Source organism: Castor canadensis, chromosome 19, assembly GCF_047511655.1.
Source record: "Castor canadensis chromosome 19, mCasCan1.hap1v2, whole genome shotgun sequence".
Classification (NCBI taxonomy): Eukaryota; Metazoa; Chordata; class Mammalia; order Rodentia; family Castoridae; genus Castor; species Castor canadensis.
Genome location: NC_133404.1, coordinates 19,153,951 through 19,171,644, shown reverse-complemented (window position 1 = coordinate 19,171,644; position 17,694 = coordinate 19,153,951). Strand labels below are relative to the sequence as shown.

General features: G+C 40.5%; 2 protein-coding genes and 1 long non-coding RNA gene across 4 annotated transcripts in view; 2 read left to right on the top strand and 1 right to left on the bottom strand.

The window, feature by feature from the left end:
- Positions 1 to 11,598, top strand: part of Nipa1 (NIPA magnesium transporter 1) — a 38,367-nt gene extending 26,769 nt beyond the window's left edge. For both annotated transcript variants that reach the window (XM_074061868.1, XM_074061869.1), the window contains exons 4-5: positions 538 to 698; positions 5,370 to 11,598. In XM_074061868.1, the coding sequence (XP_073917969.1) occupies positions 538 to 698; positions 5,370 to 5,881 (673 nt within the window). In that variant the 3' untranslated portion in view covers positions 5,882 to 11,598. The remainder of the gene's footprint in view (positions 1 to 537; positions 699 to 5,369) is intronic.
- LOC141419256 (uncharacterized) lies at positions 692 to 17,223 on the bottom strand. The gene is made up of 3 exons (XR_012444032.1): positions 16,052 to 17,223; positions 14,226 to 14,359; positions 692 to 1,851 (listed from the first exon to the last, which is right to left on the bottom strand). It is a non-coding gene; the product is annotated as an uncharacterized lncRNA (long non-coding RNA).
- The window catches only part of LOC109693165 (magnesium transporter NIPA2-like), a 40,597-nt gene continuing 40,126 nt past the window's right edge, over positions 17,224 to 17,694 (top strand). The window contains 1 exon segment of the mRNA XM_074061866.1: positions 17,224 to 17,486. The gene's annotated coding sequence lies outside the window, so the exon portion shown is untranslated.

Here is a 17,694-nt window from a genome sequence, read left to right as displayed (position 1 = left end):
TACCATTAACTACTGGCAGAGTGGCTTAAGTGGTAGAGTGCCTGTCTAGCAAACAAGATGTCCTGAGTTCAAACACCAGTACTACCAAAAAAAAAAAAAAGCCATTAACTGTATACTGGCTGGCTTTTCCTGGAAATGGTATGAAAATAACAACTTATGTTGAAGTATCAACTTCAATAAATTCCTATTGTAGGAATTTATTTTTTCTTTCTATTTTTAAAAACTAAATGGTGGGGGTTGGGGACTTGCCTAGCATGTAGAAGGCCCTGTGCTCCATCCCCAGCCTGTAAAAACAAAAATAGCAAAATGATGTGCTGAAGATGGATGTTACTTAGTTGGTAGAGCATGTACTTAGCATAAATAAGTCCTGGGTTCAATCTCCATCACCAAGAAACAAAAACAACAACAAAAAATTAAATGGAAAATAAAATACAGCTATAAAGAAATGTGGGTCTTCTAGGTAAAGTGTCTGCAGTTGGTAGACATAGGTCAGATAGTTTGATTTAAACTGTAATGATTTCTTTTATTTAATTGAAGGTCCATTTTAGCTTCTTATCTTCTGAAGGAAAAGCTCAACATCTTGGGAAAGTTGGGGTGTCTGCTAAGCTGTGCAGGTTCTGTCGTGCTGATTATCCACTCCCCAAAGTCTGAGAGTGTGACAACGCAGGCTGAGCTGGAGGAGAAGCTGACCAATCCAGGTAACTTCTTTCTAGCAGGGCTACCAGGACAGTGTGCTGAGGAAGTCCAGACATTTTAAACCATTGCTCCATTGTGACACTTCTTAGTGGGGCAGGCATACAATTTTCACCCTGATACAATGCAGTCTTTGTCCTTCTTACGCATGTGCATCTGTTGGCTATGTGTACAAACCATCCCCAGCTGTGCAGAGGTACTTTAGCTCAGTGCACTACTGTTGCCCTGACCACCTGGGGGCGCCCCATTCATAATGAAGATAAGCTAGCAGCTCATCCCTATGTGTCCTTTCTGAGCCCTGAGTGCCTCCTCCCAGTCCTGGATGCCTCTCCTTTTGTCCTTTTATGCACCTTGCAGCCTTGCCTGGGGCCTGGTAATCCACCTTCTGGTTCCTTCTGTGTCTCAGCTCTTTCTGCTGCATCCCTCTGCCCCCTACAGTGCTCATTCCCTGGGCCTGCTGTCCCTGCTGGTAGGATGCTTATCAATTATACTTTGTTTCCTCCTCATTCTTCCTGCTGATACGAAACTCTGAGAGCAGAGATCTGACACGTGTGTGTGTGTGTGTGTGTGTGTGTGTGTGTGTGTGTGTTTGACATATAATACAGGGGTTTGTACTCAGGGCCTCATGTTTGACTCTGCCAGCCCTTTTTAGTGACTTTTTTTTAATGCGGTCCTGGGGTTTAAACTCAGGGCCTACACCTTGAGCCACTTCACCAGCCCTTTTTTGTAATAGGTTTTTTTGTGATAGGGTCTTCACCAGCCCTTTTTTGTAATAGGTTTTTTCATGATAGGGTCTTGTGAACTATTTGCCTGGGCTGGCTCAGAACTGCAATCCTCCTGGTTTCTGCCTCCTGAGTAGCTAGGATTCCAGGTGTGAGCCACTGGTGCCCAGGTTTCTTTCTTTCTTTCTTTCTTTCTTTCTTTTTTTTGACAAATGCAATAAAAAATGACACAACAGAATTATACCCTCCTTAAAGTACAGATTTCTCCTAAATTACTTCCAGTAATCCTGTGCTGCTTACTAACAATTTTACACAGAGCCGGCACAAAGTTGTCTTCACACAGATTTCTCCAGGCCACAAACTGGGGATCTGGAGACCCTTCTTTTGTAGTTCTCAGTCAGCAGTGATGAATGTAGAAACAGAAACATCTGTAAAACTTCAAAAAGAACCATGGTGAAATTAATCAAGACTGTATCTCCCTTTATAAACATTTAGCATTGTGATATTCAGTTACTCCTGTAAAAGCCAAGATGATTCTGATACTTTAAGTAGTAAGAGTATAAAGACAAGGTGGGGGGGAATCAGAGAATTAGGTAAAGTAAATATAAGTGGCCTAAAGGATTTATTTTTTGTAATTTCCAGCATTTACAAAGGGAATTTTTTTTTTTTTTTTTTTTTTTTTGCTATGCTGGGGATTGAACCCAGGGCCTTGTTCGTGCTGAGCAAGTGCTTTACCTCTGAGCCACATCTTAGTTTTTGATAAATGCAGATTATGCTAATATATCAGATCCTGATATTACACATTTGTTACATATATAATTATAAATTACATATACAGTTTAAATATAACCTGAATGTCACCATAAAAAGTAGGTATGAAGATGTAATGGTAACCAAAAGATTTTGCTTTTAGACATGAAAAATTTTTTTTAATCTGGAATATAAAATTGTGTTATCTTGGCCACTTTGTTAATAGATTTTTCTAATTTTTCTTATTTTTTTCTAAAGGTACAAATATCAAAATGAATTTTTGTCTCAGAAGAAATTTATTTTTTTTTCAATCACATTCCAACAAGTGCTTTATTGTGCACATTGTCCAACAGTGCTGTATCAGCCTACAGGAGGAGCAGTCAGGCTCACAGAAGATTGTTCATTTAGAAGAAAGCAACACTAATCTTCAGAAGAAATTTAAATCAGCACTTATATTTCCGAACCCCCTAATACGTAATCTCTGATACCCGAAGAATGAAAGTAAAGGAAATGTGTAAAGTAATCTAAAGAGAGAATCCTGGGACTAGTGGGGTATGTCAGCATCAGAGTGCTTACTATGTGCAAGGCCCTGGGTTTCTCCCCTAGTACTGCAAAAAGAAAAAAGTCAGTGCATAAAAAGACTGCCATGGAACATGCAGTCTCAATGGAAGTAGTATCCAAGTCTAGAAAGCAAAATAATGCTTGGGGATGAGAAAATATATTCTTTTAAGGTATGGAGAACAGATACAGTATATGAACAGGTACAGTGTGTAAGTGACACTAGAATTTCACTTGGGTGAGCTATTGGGGGAAAAGATGTAAAATGATTCCTTTAGTGGGGGTGATAATGAAGAAAATGCTCAAAAAACACAGGTGTAAAGAATCACAAAGCTGAGGGGCATCTGGCTGCTTGCTTTAATGATAGAAAACAAATGAAGGTTGATCACATAAAAATAGAGGCTTTTCTGGGTGTGAAGTTTTCTTTCTGAGCTGGCATATCCTCACACATAGTTTCTGAGGCTGCTATCCAAGTGCCTGCTCTGGGCGGTATGCCCACTCCTGTCCCCTCTCTATGTGACTGGACACTGCCCTCCTTTTCTTCCTGCCTCTCTGCACTGCCACCTTTGGGTGAGACCTTCTTTTGTTAACCTCCCTACTTTTCTCATCCCCAGTCCCTGCCGTCTCAGCCATCTTGATGCTCGACCCTCCTGAAATAGTTGATTATGTTCCTTCCCAGTGTCAAAGCCCTTTGTCACTCCTACTTCTTTTAATTATCTGACCATCCCCTCAAACTTGCCCTACAGTTTGACAGTATTTTGTGTTTGCATGTTCAGTCTCTCTGCCTTCCCCTGCTCCTCCCTCAGTTTGTAGGTCAGGCTCCCAGGTCAGGTCCTTCAATTGCTACTTCCCTCTAGAGTCTTCCTGAGTCTGACCCCAAAGCAGGGCTCCACAGTTCCTTTTTTTCATTTCAGAGGGGCATGCCTCCCACCACCTGCCTGCTCATTTATATATCCACACTTGCTTTTGCTGGTTTGCATGTCTATATTGACTGACTTCCATGTTCAAGGAGTTCCCAGCTCTTTGAAGACCAGCACCCGCTTTGCCATCTGAGAATGAAATTCATGCAAAATACAATCTCTTGTCCACATAATTTCAGAGCAACCCATATAATGCCTAACTGTAATATAAAGGAGAAGTAGCAGGGTGCTACTTTACAATGTGTAAATGCTTAGGTACAAGGAAAAGTTATACTGAAGTGGCAGACCCCATGTAATGCAAATATTGGAGAAGCTGAGAATGTGGCTGCATGAATGACTCATGCTGGGGTATGTATGTTACTGCCTTACACAGTCAAATGTGGGGGATTGCCATTATCAGCATGATCCTTTGAAATGGAGGGTGACTTGAAATTCTCATCAAAAAATAATCCTCTATCAACTGACATGGAAATTGGATTTCTGAAAAATTCAATGTTTATGAAATCTATACAGACATTATTTTGCTTTATATAAAAAAGATACTAGGCTCTGATTAACATAGCCAGATTTTTCACTAACAAGCCCATGGAGACATTCAGAAGTTGTGAGGAGTACAGAATAATTTAAAGTTGTATAGAGCTCTTTGCATATTCTATGCCCACAGTATGTAGCCCTAAAACATTGCCACAGGCATAGATACCTTAAGATTTCTCCTGATGCCCATGATGAGTTGTCTGCTTATGACAAGTATTCTGTAAGGATTTGTTGAATTGACTCTACAAAAACCCATCTTGTAGCTGGGCACAGTGGCTTCTACCTGCCGTCCCAGCTACTATAGAGGCTGAGGCAGGAGAATCGCTTGAGTCCAGGAGTTCGAGACTAACCTCAGCAACATGATGAGACGCTCATCTCAAAAACAAAAAAGAAAATCCATCCTGTGACTGTTTTTCTTTCTTAATATCAAATCATTTACAATGACTTTTATTGTTACAAAAATGGTAATAGTAGAGCAGACCATGTAAACATTTAGGTGTTAGGAAATTTTGAGGGGCCACATTTTTATTGGGGGCCACAAGAGAAGTGGATTCCTATCAGTGGAGGTGTTTAGAGTTTCTTCAGCCATTGCACACTTGGGCCTTAGGAGCCTTGGGGGTGGCTGGGCTCACTGGGGTGCGTTCCTATCAACTCTTGAGGAGCTGTGGGTGGTTGTAGGACATGGCCTGGTTGATTGTGATGGCATACTTCATGTAGGACTCTAGGGGACAGAATCACAGTAAGGACTCCGTGGTGAAGGACACAACCGGCACTGACTCCTTGGCCCAGTCATTATTGAGGAAGGCAAGAGTCTTATAGTCATCTTGTTTTTTTTTTTTTTTTTGGCTGAAGCAGCCTGGAGCTGTTATTTTTGTTTGTTTTGCCATGCTGGAGAATAAATCCAGGGCCTGTGCATGCTGGGCAAGTGCTGTACCACTAAATTACCTCTGTAGTCCCTATTGAATGTTTTAGTGGTGAAAATACAGATGGGAATAATTTTTGTGGAATGGAGTCATAGATCTAATAACCCAAGCTACAGCCCTCAGGTGCCTGTCTGTCCTCCCCTGAAGTGCTCTCATCCTTATAGAGAGGGTGGCTGGTGGGGGTGCAGGTGCTGGCCTCAACTTAGTTCTCTTAGGAGGTAGGCAGATGGAGGGACAGGCCAAGTCACTGTGTGATGCCTGTCTTGCAGTGTTTGTGGGCTACCTATGCATCGTGCTGCTCATGCTGCTGTTGCTTATCTTCTGGATCGCACCGGCCCACGGGCCCACCAACATCATGGTCTACATCAGCATCTGCTCCTTGCTGGGGAGTTTCACCGTGCCTTCCACCAAGGGCATTGGGCTGGCGGCCCAAGACATCTTGCACAACAACCCCTCCAGTCAGCGAGCCCTGTGCCTGTGCCTGGTGCTCCTGGCTGTGCTGGGCTGCAGTATCATCGTCCAGTTCAGATATATCAACAAGGCATTGGAGTGCTTCGACTCCTCCGTGTTTGGGGCCATCTACTATGTGGTGTTCACCACACTGGTCCTACTGGCCTCTGCCATCCTCTTCCGGGAATGGAGCAACGTGGGCTTGGTGGACTTCTTGGGCATGGCCTGTGGATTTACAACTGTCTCTGTGGGGATTGTTCTGATACAGGTGTTCAAAGAGTTCAATTTCAACCTTGGGGAAATGAACAAATCTAATATGAAAACAGATTAGGATGCAACCAGGGGTTGGGGGGCTTGAAGAACAGACCTTGGAGGTGGTCTGTGTGCAATGGTCCTGATTGGATGTGAAGTAGAAGAGACCTTCAATTCCTGATGTGAAAGTTACCTATGTACTAAAGGGTGATCTAATGGACAAATGGGGAGCCTGGCTCGGCACCAGAACAGGGGCCCAGCCTTTTGCAGTCCAAAGCTCCCAGGGTTGCCTGGGCATCATCTCTTTCTGAAGAGACGAATCTCATTTTCATTTCCATTAACCTGGAAGCTTTCATGACTACTCTTTCCTTTTAAAACATTTTAACATGATTTAATCAGAAAATAAAGATGGGCACTTTCTGGTTAGTCTCTGCAGGAAAGCAGCTGTTCTTACTTAGAAGCTTACTTAAAAAGTGGGTGAAAGTTTCATGTTGAATCTGGCTCTGTATAGTAAGTGTGACTGAAGTTGTGTTAGCTTGCATTAAGCATGTATAACATTCGGATACCTCATTCAAATAAGAGGTATATGCATTTAATTGTTTTTAATCCTCTAACAAATTGACTCTCTCCCACACCCATCCCAAGACATTTTAGTAGCAAGTAGAGAGAGAAGAGTTAACAAATGTGATGCTGTGTTTCATTGGCAGGATGACTTTTGAATAGCTCAAGTCAATTTCAGTGCCTTTATCACTTGAATTATTATTCACTTAACTTGACTACTACTGTGTGTATGTACTCTTAGATTAGGATAATACCACTTCCTTAGTTATACCTTAATATTTCAATGTTTAAATTACCAGTATGTAATGCAGTTAGAAATAATAGTATATTCATTGGAAGACAGTCAAAACTAAAGACACATCAGGGCAAATTGACCCATTTAGCATGTAGTTATTGTCCAGTTAAAGACAAGTGACTAGGTAGCATGAGGTATTTTATTTGCATTTAACCTATGTAACTGGGATCCAATATCAAAAATACCTACATTCTCTTTCAGCAAGCATTTGTGGTTAGTCAGAAAAAATTTAACCATTTAACTTGACAGTAAGGCTTTTAATTGAGAGTAGCTGTTCAATAGATCATATATTAAATACAGGAACAACTTAAGGAACACTGTTAAGGGCAGGATAGTTTCTACAAATTGGAACACACAGAGTTTGTAAAAGAGTTTCTAGCACAGATGAAAGCACTATTGTTTGAAATGGTAGGACATTCTACAGTTCCTTACCCAACGTCTCCCTAAAGTTCCTGAATGTGTGCAAGGACCTGGGTTCTGTCTCCAGCACCAAAACTAAACCAAACCAAAAACTTCCTAAATGTAAAATAGTTATTAATTATGCCAGTATTTGGATCAAAGAAATCATTCTTTGTCCATAGTAACCTTCCAGGTGTAATTAAGTTGGAGTAAAGCACAAAGCGTTGCAAATGTTTCACGATATTGTGTACTTCATATGCAATGTTTTCTAAACAGGGAACTATGCAAAATGAAGATGGGATTGGGTAAAGCAGATTAGGTGAGGTATAAAATGAAATTTAATAATACCCAATTGAGGTTACTAAGATAAAAATGTGCCATTCCAGGCAAAAAGAACACTTCTAATGTGAAGAAATAGTTCACTGAACTGTTGAACAAAAGGCAAAATAAAATGCCTTAGGAAATTAGGGAATCCGGTTTTCTGATGGCCTTGTTCATTCTATCAGTATATGTGATGGGGCTGGTGGTGTGGCTCAAGTAGTACAGCGCCTGCTCTGCAAGCATGAAGCTCTGAGTTCAAACCCCAGTCACACCAAAAAAAAAAAAAAAAAGCAGGTATGTATGATGATCCTGGTTTAACAATAATTTGTGAAGAGCAGCAAATAAAAGTATTTAAACGTAAAAATTCCTACATTAGCTGACAAATAAATGCTCAAAAAGTTCATTGTTTTTAATAGCTCTTAAAGTTTTTTTTATCATCAGTACTTTTAGGAATGTAGGCCTTCATTTATTAAACTGAACATAACTGAAAAGTGGTTTTTTTTCCTTTTTTTTGGTGGGACTGGAGATATTGAACTCAGGGCTTCAAATTTGCAAAGCAGGCATTCTACCACTTGAGCCACTCCTCCAGTCCCTGAAAAGTGTTAAGTAGCAGGATCAATATAAAAATAATTTCCTAGATAAGGAATTGCAGAAAGAATACATATAGCTATAAAAGTATGAGAAAGTAATATAGAAATTATCACGTTTGTTTTGCAGCAGCTTACATATGAAACAATTTAAATGCATCTGTTGTTGTATTCTCCCCACAACCATGCCATGGATGTTCAGAGGTGGTAACTTGCTTCATCTTCCCTGTGATTTTCTTTTTAGAGTAAAACAAAATCTCTTAGTATTAATAGCTCTTCTCCTAAGGTGATGGGTCCTGGAATAATCAGACTCTCCCAGGTTTACTTCTGTTGGGCATATTGCTTCCTGGCTTTTGTTCCAGAAGAGCAAAGTTCTTGTCATTCATTGCTTTTTCAGTTGTGTGACAGTGGGCTCTAAATAATTGACATGACTGAAGTGTAATGGTCTAATTTTCAATTTATCATACGGCATATAGATTTAGATTTAATACTATTTATTTTCCCAATTCATTGGGAAAAGCAAAGAAAAAAAGCCTCAAAAGTGAAAGCTTTAGAGGAGAGCCCAGATGTGGATGGACCTCTTATTGGTCCAAAATTAAATGCATATGAAACATTTTCATTATATTGTTATTTGGGTTTTCTCTCTCATAAAACTAAGAAAAAATGCCTACTGTATACATGTTTTTCAGTCTCTGCTAAAATCAGAGTTTTTTTTTTTAATCACAACTTGCAGAATTACTCATGGTAGACACTTATATGGCTATTTTTCTCTTCTACTACTTGGACTTACTCTCTTATGTGAATCTTTGAAAAGCTTGTTTCCTGTTCTGCTCACTGATCAAGTAAGTGTAAGACCAATTAAGGACTCTAAACTGAAACCTAGCCCCAAGATACCACCCTGGAGCCTTTGACTGGTCTGTGTAATCAAGATATCTCTGTGGAAGTTCTGGAGAGGGGGGTGGGGGAACAACACTGCCCACGGGAGGAATCTGGTTTTCTGGTGGTCTTGCTCGTTATTCAGACTGTCATTATGGTCTTCTCAAAATAGAATGTCACTGAAATATACTTTGCTGCTCTTTGTTCAGCAATAAGAAATACCGTTTCCGTTCCTACTGTTCAAGCCAATTAGTTACACATAATTACACATAATATTTCCAGAAGCTCCTCCTAGCAGTAATATGCTGGTTGTTGTTCTTCATTGGGTTTCATGTCTGTTTTCTGACAGAACACTATTCAAATGTGCAGTCACCATTCCTTTTCCTTCTGAGATAACTGTTTCTGGTAAATACTACTGAACTTTTCAAGGCTAGTTTCTAGACTTCTGAAAAGTACTCAGATGCAGTGTCTCTCAGGTGTGGACAAATACTTGATCCATGGAAATAGGTGTTGGTGATCATGGGCCATGGGCCATTGTCTTTTTTTTTTTTTTTTTTGGTGCTGGGGATTGACTCCCAGAGTCTGACATATGCTAGGCAAGTACTTTAACATTGAGCTACACCCCTAACCTAAGAGATTCATTCTCTCTCTCTCTCTCTTTCTCTCTCTCTCTCTCTCTCTCTCTCTCTGTTTCTCTTGCAGTGCTGGGGATCAAACACAGGGCCTCTAGCATGATAGGCAAGTGCTCTACCTCTGCGCTACATCCCTAACCCCTGCTGAATAATTCTCGTTTGGAGATACCTCTTTCCTAAGATGCTCCACTAATCTAGAGAGCAGAGAGGATGCTCCAGTGGCTCATAGAACCATGCCCATCACTCTTCTCTGATATCTACGAGATCTTGTTTAGGCTTCCTGCCATCCAGTAGAATGCTGAGAAGAATGCTAGTTGTTCTTCTCAGTGTGTCTGACACCAAGGAGGTTATTCACCCATTAAACAGGATTGGACAGAATCTTGGTGTTCTGCCTTCTCAGGGACCAAAAATATATCATTAGCTCCTTAACATTAATCTTCCTTCCAAGGACATTCCCATGTTTGTTTTTCTTATGTTTTATTCGTATTCATAGCTAGAGTCTAATTTAAGTTGGCAAGAGAAAAGACTGTTGGCACACCAGTCATGCAACAAGGCAAATTTATCACATAAAATACCTCGATTTTTTATATTTTGTATTTCCACTTCATAGTTGTTCCTGGTAGTGAATTTTAAGGGTCTGTCTTTTAGCTCACAGGTGATTTTTCACATCTGGCCAGATTCTTATACCTCCATTGAACACTTGAAAAGATTAAGAATTATAGGAACAGAAATGAGAATTTGGCCTCATACCATTACTCATTTATTTTCATACACATTTCTCATATGCAACAAAAGAATTATATTTTAGAAAATGTAACTTATTTTTTTTTCTTTGAGACATGGTCTCACTATGTAGCCCAAGCTGGCCAGCCTTGAACTGGTGTCCTCCTGCCTCTGTTACCTGAGTGCTGGGATTATAGTCATGCAGTAGTATGCCTGGCTATTAGAAAATGTAACTTTTGTTACATTGAAAAATGTTGTCTAGTAAAAATTGATATTCACTAGAATAATCATGTAAATAAACATCTATTTCAAAATGTACCCAAAGTGGTTAAAAAAGCAAAGCCAGGGAGGATTTATTTCTTTATTTTTCCCTGAATTATGCAAATATAGGTGAGTCACTTTACCCTTCTGTGCCTCAGCTTTTCTACCTCTAAAGGGATGGGATGGTTCTCTAAATTGCTCCAAAATGCTAGCACTTTTAGCAGTGTTCTGGTGGCCTCATTTGAGCACTGCTCTCAGAACTTCTCTGGAAGTCACATGGTAGAACTCAACTTGCATTGACTTTGGAGTCTGCTCAGGGAGTGCTGAAGAGCACGAAGCTTTGAGCCCTGAGCAGGGAAAGGAGGTACTGGATGTAAACTTTGCATAATACCATGAAAATTTAATTTTCTTTTTTGGGGGGAGGGGTGTTTATATATTCTATTGTAAAATATGGAGGTTAAACAGGGACTTTAAAAAACTGCACTGAAAGATCACATTCTGGTAATGTGATGAGTTCCTCTTGTGCTCTGCTGAGGTCTGTGTTCTGCAGACTTAGTGACCTGTATTGACTCATCAGTTCTGTTGAGTTGAATTTGTCATGAATAATGCTGAACTTTCTGCTTCCAAGCAGCTCAATCCTGATAATGATCTGTCTTGACACCAGGAGAATGTCAGGAGCTCCCCAACCACTAGTGCCAAGGGGTCATCTTGAAAAATTCAGAGTATTTCTTTTATTTGTCAGAATGTGATAATTTTCCCCCCAGCAGTGTTCTGCACTTTCCAGAAATTTAAGGGTGTTGTTTTTCAGTAGTATTCCCTGACTGTTTTTGCCTTTTTAAAGAATAATTTATTTTCCTGGGAAATGGAATATAATCATGAAGAGAGGAAGAAGCCTAGATGAAAAATGTCAAATGTTGATTGGTTGCATAGATTTTTTTTCATGTAACTGTATCAGGGGAGCTTCCAACTAGCATTCATACACATATTTGCCAATGGCTAAGACTTGCTTATATTTTGCTTTACAGAAGTAGGCTCAGCATGTTGTAATTGCCTTATGTAAATAACAAGGCTATTTATTAAGTTTTCCAATATTTGTTAATATGTATGTGTTTTAAAATAAAATAACTTATTTCTAGCTGAACAGTTGTTGATTTTTTCCCCCATTCCTTGGAATTCTTGTGTAGTCTTAGGTTCTAAATCATCCCAATTCCTATCATGTCTGTCTCCATCTGTCTTATGGAGCAAACCCATGGTATGCGAAGGAATTCACCATCCTGTGACCATCTCCTGAACAAGTGAGATGTTATTGGATGCTTTAATATGCTAATGCATTTTACATATTTTAAGTTGTATAACATTTTATATTTTAAGCCCAGAGAAAATTAGAGAATAATAATACATTTTAGTACAAGTATCATAAGAAATCTTACTAATTTTTTTAGTGTCCTATGTTGTTTTGTGTTTTTGTTTTTTGGTGCTGGGGATTGAACCGAGGGCATTGTACATACAAAGTACACATCATTGTGCTATGTCCACAGCCTAGTTATTTCACCTAATGAGAAAAATATTTTGAGTAAAGATTTTTTAAGGCTCTACTTAAGAAGACTTAAATATGCATATATGATTAAAGTATTCTCCAGGAATCAGGAAAAAAACATTTTAAGAAACCATGAAATGTTTGTTCTAGACAGTTTTTTTTTTTGGTGCTGGCATTGAGCCCAGGACCTTGTGCATTCTAGGCAAGTGCTCTACCACTGAGCTACATCCTAGCCTCCTTTCTCCTTTTCTTTCTTTTTTTGCAATACTGGAGATTAAACTCAGGGCCTTGTGCTTGCCAGGTAAGTGCTCTAACCACTTGAGTCACACCCTCAATCCTTTTACTTTTGTTCTGTTTTTCAGAGAAGGTCTTGTACTTTTGCTTGGGCCAGCCTTAGACAGTGATTCTCCTACCTCTGCCTCCTGAATAGATGGAATTATGGTTGGTTTTGGAGACAGGGTATTCCCAACTTTTTTTGAACTTCACATGGTAGTTTCAAAAAGGTTTATAGTTAAGAGAGGTGAGAGTGCATAAGCCAAGAAAGTTATAAAATATTTAGATACCTCATTTCAGAGAAGAGAGGGTTTTCAGCTAAGGACACTAGAAAGAGTTGGTGTGGTACTGGACCATGATGAGCAGTATGGGAGAGATGCCAATCAAGAAACAAGCAATTGGTCTGAATAAAATAACTGAAATGATGGACCAAAGGATGGGGGAAAGGTCAAACTAGATTGCCTGTTTATGAAATTGCAACTTTTTATATTTGGTGAAGATGGGATCTTAGTTATCTTCTCTTCCCACTGGGTGCTGGCAGAGCTACCTCCTTTTGGAGGCTCAGGAGGAGAGTCTGTTCCCTGTCCCTTTGTTTCTGGAGACTGCCTGCTATTCCTTGACTTCTGGCTCCTTCCTTCATCTTCAAAGCTTACTAATGTCCCATCTCTCCGACCATTCTTCCATTGTCACGGCATATGCTCTGACTGTCATTCCTACCCTCCTCTTAGAAGTGACTATTTTGGACCTACTTGGACAGTCCAGAATCGTCTCCCCATTTCAAGATCCTGAACTTAATCTCATCTGCATAGTCCCTTTTGCCATGTAATGCAACAAAGTCACAGGTTCCAAGGATTAGAACATGGATACTATTGAGTGGGCATTCTGCCTACCACATGCTTCCAAGTGAGGCAATTATTAAAAGCTACTTTTTGGCTTTTAATGAATATCCTAGTATTCTATCAAAATTCACTTTGAGTTATTCCTCTTTGTCAGAGAGCTTCCCCGGGCCCCCTCCCATAAATACGTTAGAAAAAACCCTACCACATTTGTAGATCATCTATGGCCTTAAATAAATTAGGTAACATTAACTGAAAAGTATGTATATAATACTAATGCTTTAAAATGCCAGAGAGTGCTGAGAAGTAGCTCAGAGGTAGAGTGCTTGCTTACCCTTTGTGAGGCCCCAAGTTCAATCCCCATCATTGTAAATAAATAAAATAAACAAAATGTCAGAGGGTACCACTATTTACTTTGGAAGGACAAAGAGTAATTTTAGCAATAGGAGTTGAATTAACAAAAAAAGATATCTGCTATGCTGTTCTGTGTTTCTGTGGTAACATAACCTAAACATACAAGAGTAACTGGAGAACAATTTATACATAAAACTATTTCATTTCCTAACACATGTTTTTTTTTTTAAGTTTTATTCATATGTGCATACAATGTTTGGGTCATTTCTCCGCCCTTCCCTCTCCTCCCCATCCCCTCGCTACCAGGCAGAAACTATTTTGCCCTTATCTCTAATTTTGTTGAAGAGAGAGTATAAGCAATAACAGGAAGGACCAAGGGTTTTTGCTATTTGAGATAAGGATAGCTGTACAGGGAGTTGACTCTCATTGCTTTCCTGTACTTGTGTGTTACCTTCTTAATTAATTCTTCTCGAACTAACTTTTTCTCTAGTTCCTGGTTCCCTTCTCCTATTGGCCTCAGTCGCTTTAAAGTATCTGCATTAGTTTCTCTGCGTTGAGGGCAATAAATGCTATCTAGTTTTTTGGGTGTCTTACCTATCCTCATACCTCTCTTGTGTGCTCTTGCTTTATAATGTGATCAAAGTCCAATTCCCTTGTTGTGTTTGCTCTTGATCTAATGTCTGCATATGAGGGAGAACATACGATTTTTGGTCTTTTGGGCCAGGCTAACCTCACTCAGAATGATGTTCTCCAGTTCCATCCATTTACCTGCGAATGATAACATTTCATTCTTCTTCATGGCTGCGTAAAATTCCGTTGCGTATAGATACCACATTTTCTTAATCCATTCGTCAGTAGTTGGCATCTTGGCTGTTTCCATAACTTGGCTATGGTGAATACTGCTGCAATAAACATGGGTGATAACACATGATTTTTTAAATTACTATTTTAGTAAGAAGTATTGCCTCTTTTTCTATGACAATGACATAGAAGATTTTTTTTAAGTGGTACTAGGGTTTGAACTCAGGGTCTTATGCTAGCTAAGCAGGCACTCTACCACTTGAGCCATACCCCAGCCCTTTATGCTTAAGGCATTTTTCAGATAATGTCTCCATTTTTTTTGTCCAGGCTGACCTTGAACCCTGTTCTTCCTGCTTATGCCTTTCTGTAACTGAGATTACAGGCATGGGCCACATTCCTAGCCTAATTGTTGAAATGGGGGTACTGCCAACTTTTGTTCTGGGCTGGCCATAAACTGTGATCCTCCTGGTCTCTGCCTCCCATGTAGCTGGGATTATGGGTGTGTAAGCCATCATGCCAGGCTACAGAGATTTTGACAGCTTTACTTACATACAACTAGCATATACATAAAATTAAAATCTGGTAGATTTGACATATGTCATCAAAGCATCACCATGAGCAAAACTGAACATATCCATCACCTTGAACTTTCTTTTTTGATCCATTGTAATCCTACTGTCCTTACCCCTTCCAATCCCAGGCAACCATTAACCGGCTTCCTATCACTATATAGTAGTAGTCTTTTACTAGACTTTTATATAAGTGTGATCCCTTAGTATATACTCTTTTTTGGAGGGAGGGGAGCTCTGGCTTTCACTTTGCATGATTATTTTGAGACTCAGGCATGTTATACCAACAACTCATCCTGCTTTATTGCTAAGAAGAGTTCTATTATATGGACATGCCAACATTTGTTAATTTAGTCACATTTGGGCATTTGACTTGTTTCTATTTTTTTTTTTTGCTTGGGTTTTTTTTTTTTTTGGCTATTACCAAAAGGTTGCTAAGAAATGTTCATTACCAGTTTTTTCATGGTTATATGCTTTCATTTCTCTTTGATAAGTACCTTGGAGTAAACTTCTGGGTCATATGGCTGGAGTCTGTCTAAATTTTTAAAGAAACTGTCAGCCTGTTTTCCAAGGAAGTTGTGCCATGTAAAAAAATTCCATTAGGAGTATATAAGAAAAAATTAGAGTTTTAAAACTTTAAAAATATTCCATGATATTTTTAGTGCTTGAATACTCACAGTATGTAAGATTTGCAATATCATATGCTCGAGGAGTTACTTGGGCATGAGGCCCCTTCATCATATTAGGAAGGGATACACACACGGACAGACACACATACAGATATACAATGCACTGCATAATGTGACAGTGTCTGTTAACAGGTCCAAATAATGAATATGAGCAGACAGAGTCTGTGGATTACAATGATGTAAGCAGATTACGAGACAGGGCTCTTCCTGGGATAATTAGGATACTGGCAAGAAAGAGCTTCAAGTAAATTCTTTAAATTAAAGTGCTGATTCTAAACATTCCTGTCCATATGAATCAACCACTGCTTCCATTACAACTGCCTGTCTCTTAGAAGTATCTGTTAGTATCTTTATCAGTTAGTACTGCTGCCTGCCAGTCCACCCCCAAATGAGTGGGTTATGACAGCAATCATTAATTTATTCTTTCTCACATGCTTTTGGGTCAACGGGGAAGTTTTGCTAACTTGACTCAATCCCTGCAGGGTCTCCATCTTGGGTCAGCCAGCAGGTCAGAAGGGCAGCCTTGCTTACTGACCTGACTCCACATGGTCTTCTCCTGAAGACCAGTCTGTGCTTCTTCTTATCATGGTTTATGTTGAGATATGCCAGTTTTTTGGTTAAAGCCATTCTCAAGGCCAATGCAGATTCAGGAGATGGAGTGGTACTGCAAAGTCACTGCACGAAGTGTGGGCACTTGGATGGGTGGAGAATCGAAGCCATTCTTTTATCAATCTACCACATCATCAACGATCAGCCTGCCAATCATCTTTCAGTAGTCAATGTAATTCCTTTTTTTGATAATGTCATCTAGCTAGAATTCGACTGAGATCAAAGAATTAAGCAAAATAGGTTCGTTGGGTAAGTTCTCAGATGCATGGTTGTTTGCCAATTTCACAACAGTTTAAAAGCTTTCCAATTAGAAATTGCATAATGACCTATACCCGAAACCACAGAGGCCATTCTAGAACATAACATTACAGTAGAATTCAAATCTGAAATGGGGAAACTATTTGCTGTTTACCCTTTCAATAAGCATTTAACTCATTTTAGAAGATCCTCACCCCAGATTATTTAAATTACATATAATAGTGTTTTATGTCTTGTCACCACCTGGAACTATCCAAGAAACCTTTGTATCTGCAACCAAGGAATCACTGATCTTTTTTCCTCTCCCTAGTTGCTCTTCCCTACTTCTTAAGAATGACCATCTTTGTCTTTCTTGGAAGGAAGCCATGATGGTGGGCCCCAGAGAATTTCTCCAATCCAGGAACCAGGGCGAGAGAGCAGATCAGTGGGTTTCCTGTGTATGTCATGAAAAAAACCTCTGCTCCAAGTGTCGCGAGATGGGCTTTTACCAAATCACAAACTCGTCCACAAAGTCCCAACCACAAACTTTACCAATCACAAACTTGCGCCTATTGCTGGAGCTGGTCAGTTAGCGTTTGGTCTTCCAAACATCGGTTCTGGGTACACTGCCTTTAGTGCACGTCCCCCTAGGATATCTCATTTTAAGTAAGCACCGCAAAGGACTTAGATTTTGATCATGTGGTGGACAAACACCACTTTGAAAAATTCTGCCTACAGCCCTTAGGCTTTCTGCGCCCAAGCCCCGGAGGTTCGCTGACTTGGGTCAAGGAAGAAACCGGAACCTGCCCGTGGGGAACGTCAGGAGCGGGAGGGGCCTGCGTTGTGCCGCACTGCTCATGCGCGCGCGGCTGCTTGCGTCAGTCGGTCGCGCCCAGGTAGTTCTCGGTTCTGGCTACGGTGGCAGAGACCGCGGTCGTCTCGGCGCTCCCATGGAGGAGGCGGCACGCACGGCAGCAGCCCCGGATGCACGCACTTCCCTCTGGACAGCGACGAAGGAGGCGGCCGCGCGAGCGCAGGAGGGAGCGGCCTGCGTGAGGGTGTGAGCCGAGGTGCCAGGGGCCGGATCGCTGGGCGGAAGCTGCGGGGCCGACCTGCCGACTAGGGTGAGGCAGCTATGCCTTTCAGCAGGCGAAGGGCTGACTTGCAGGCGAGCCTGCCCGCCCTTGGTCGGGGAAGGCCTTCTGAGGTGGACACGGAAGTCCTAGCAGTCCGTGGGGAGGAAGTCCACCGTGAACCGGACTGCCATTCAGTCCCGCAGAAACCTGGCTTATGGGCCTTGTTAGGGGCTCTCATTCTTTAAGTTCTGTATGG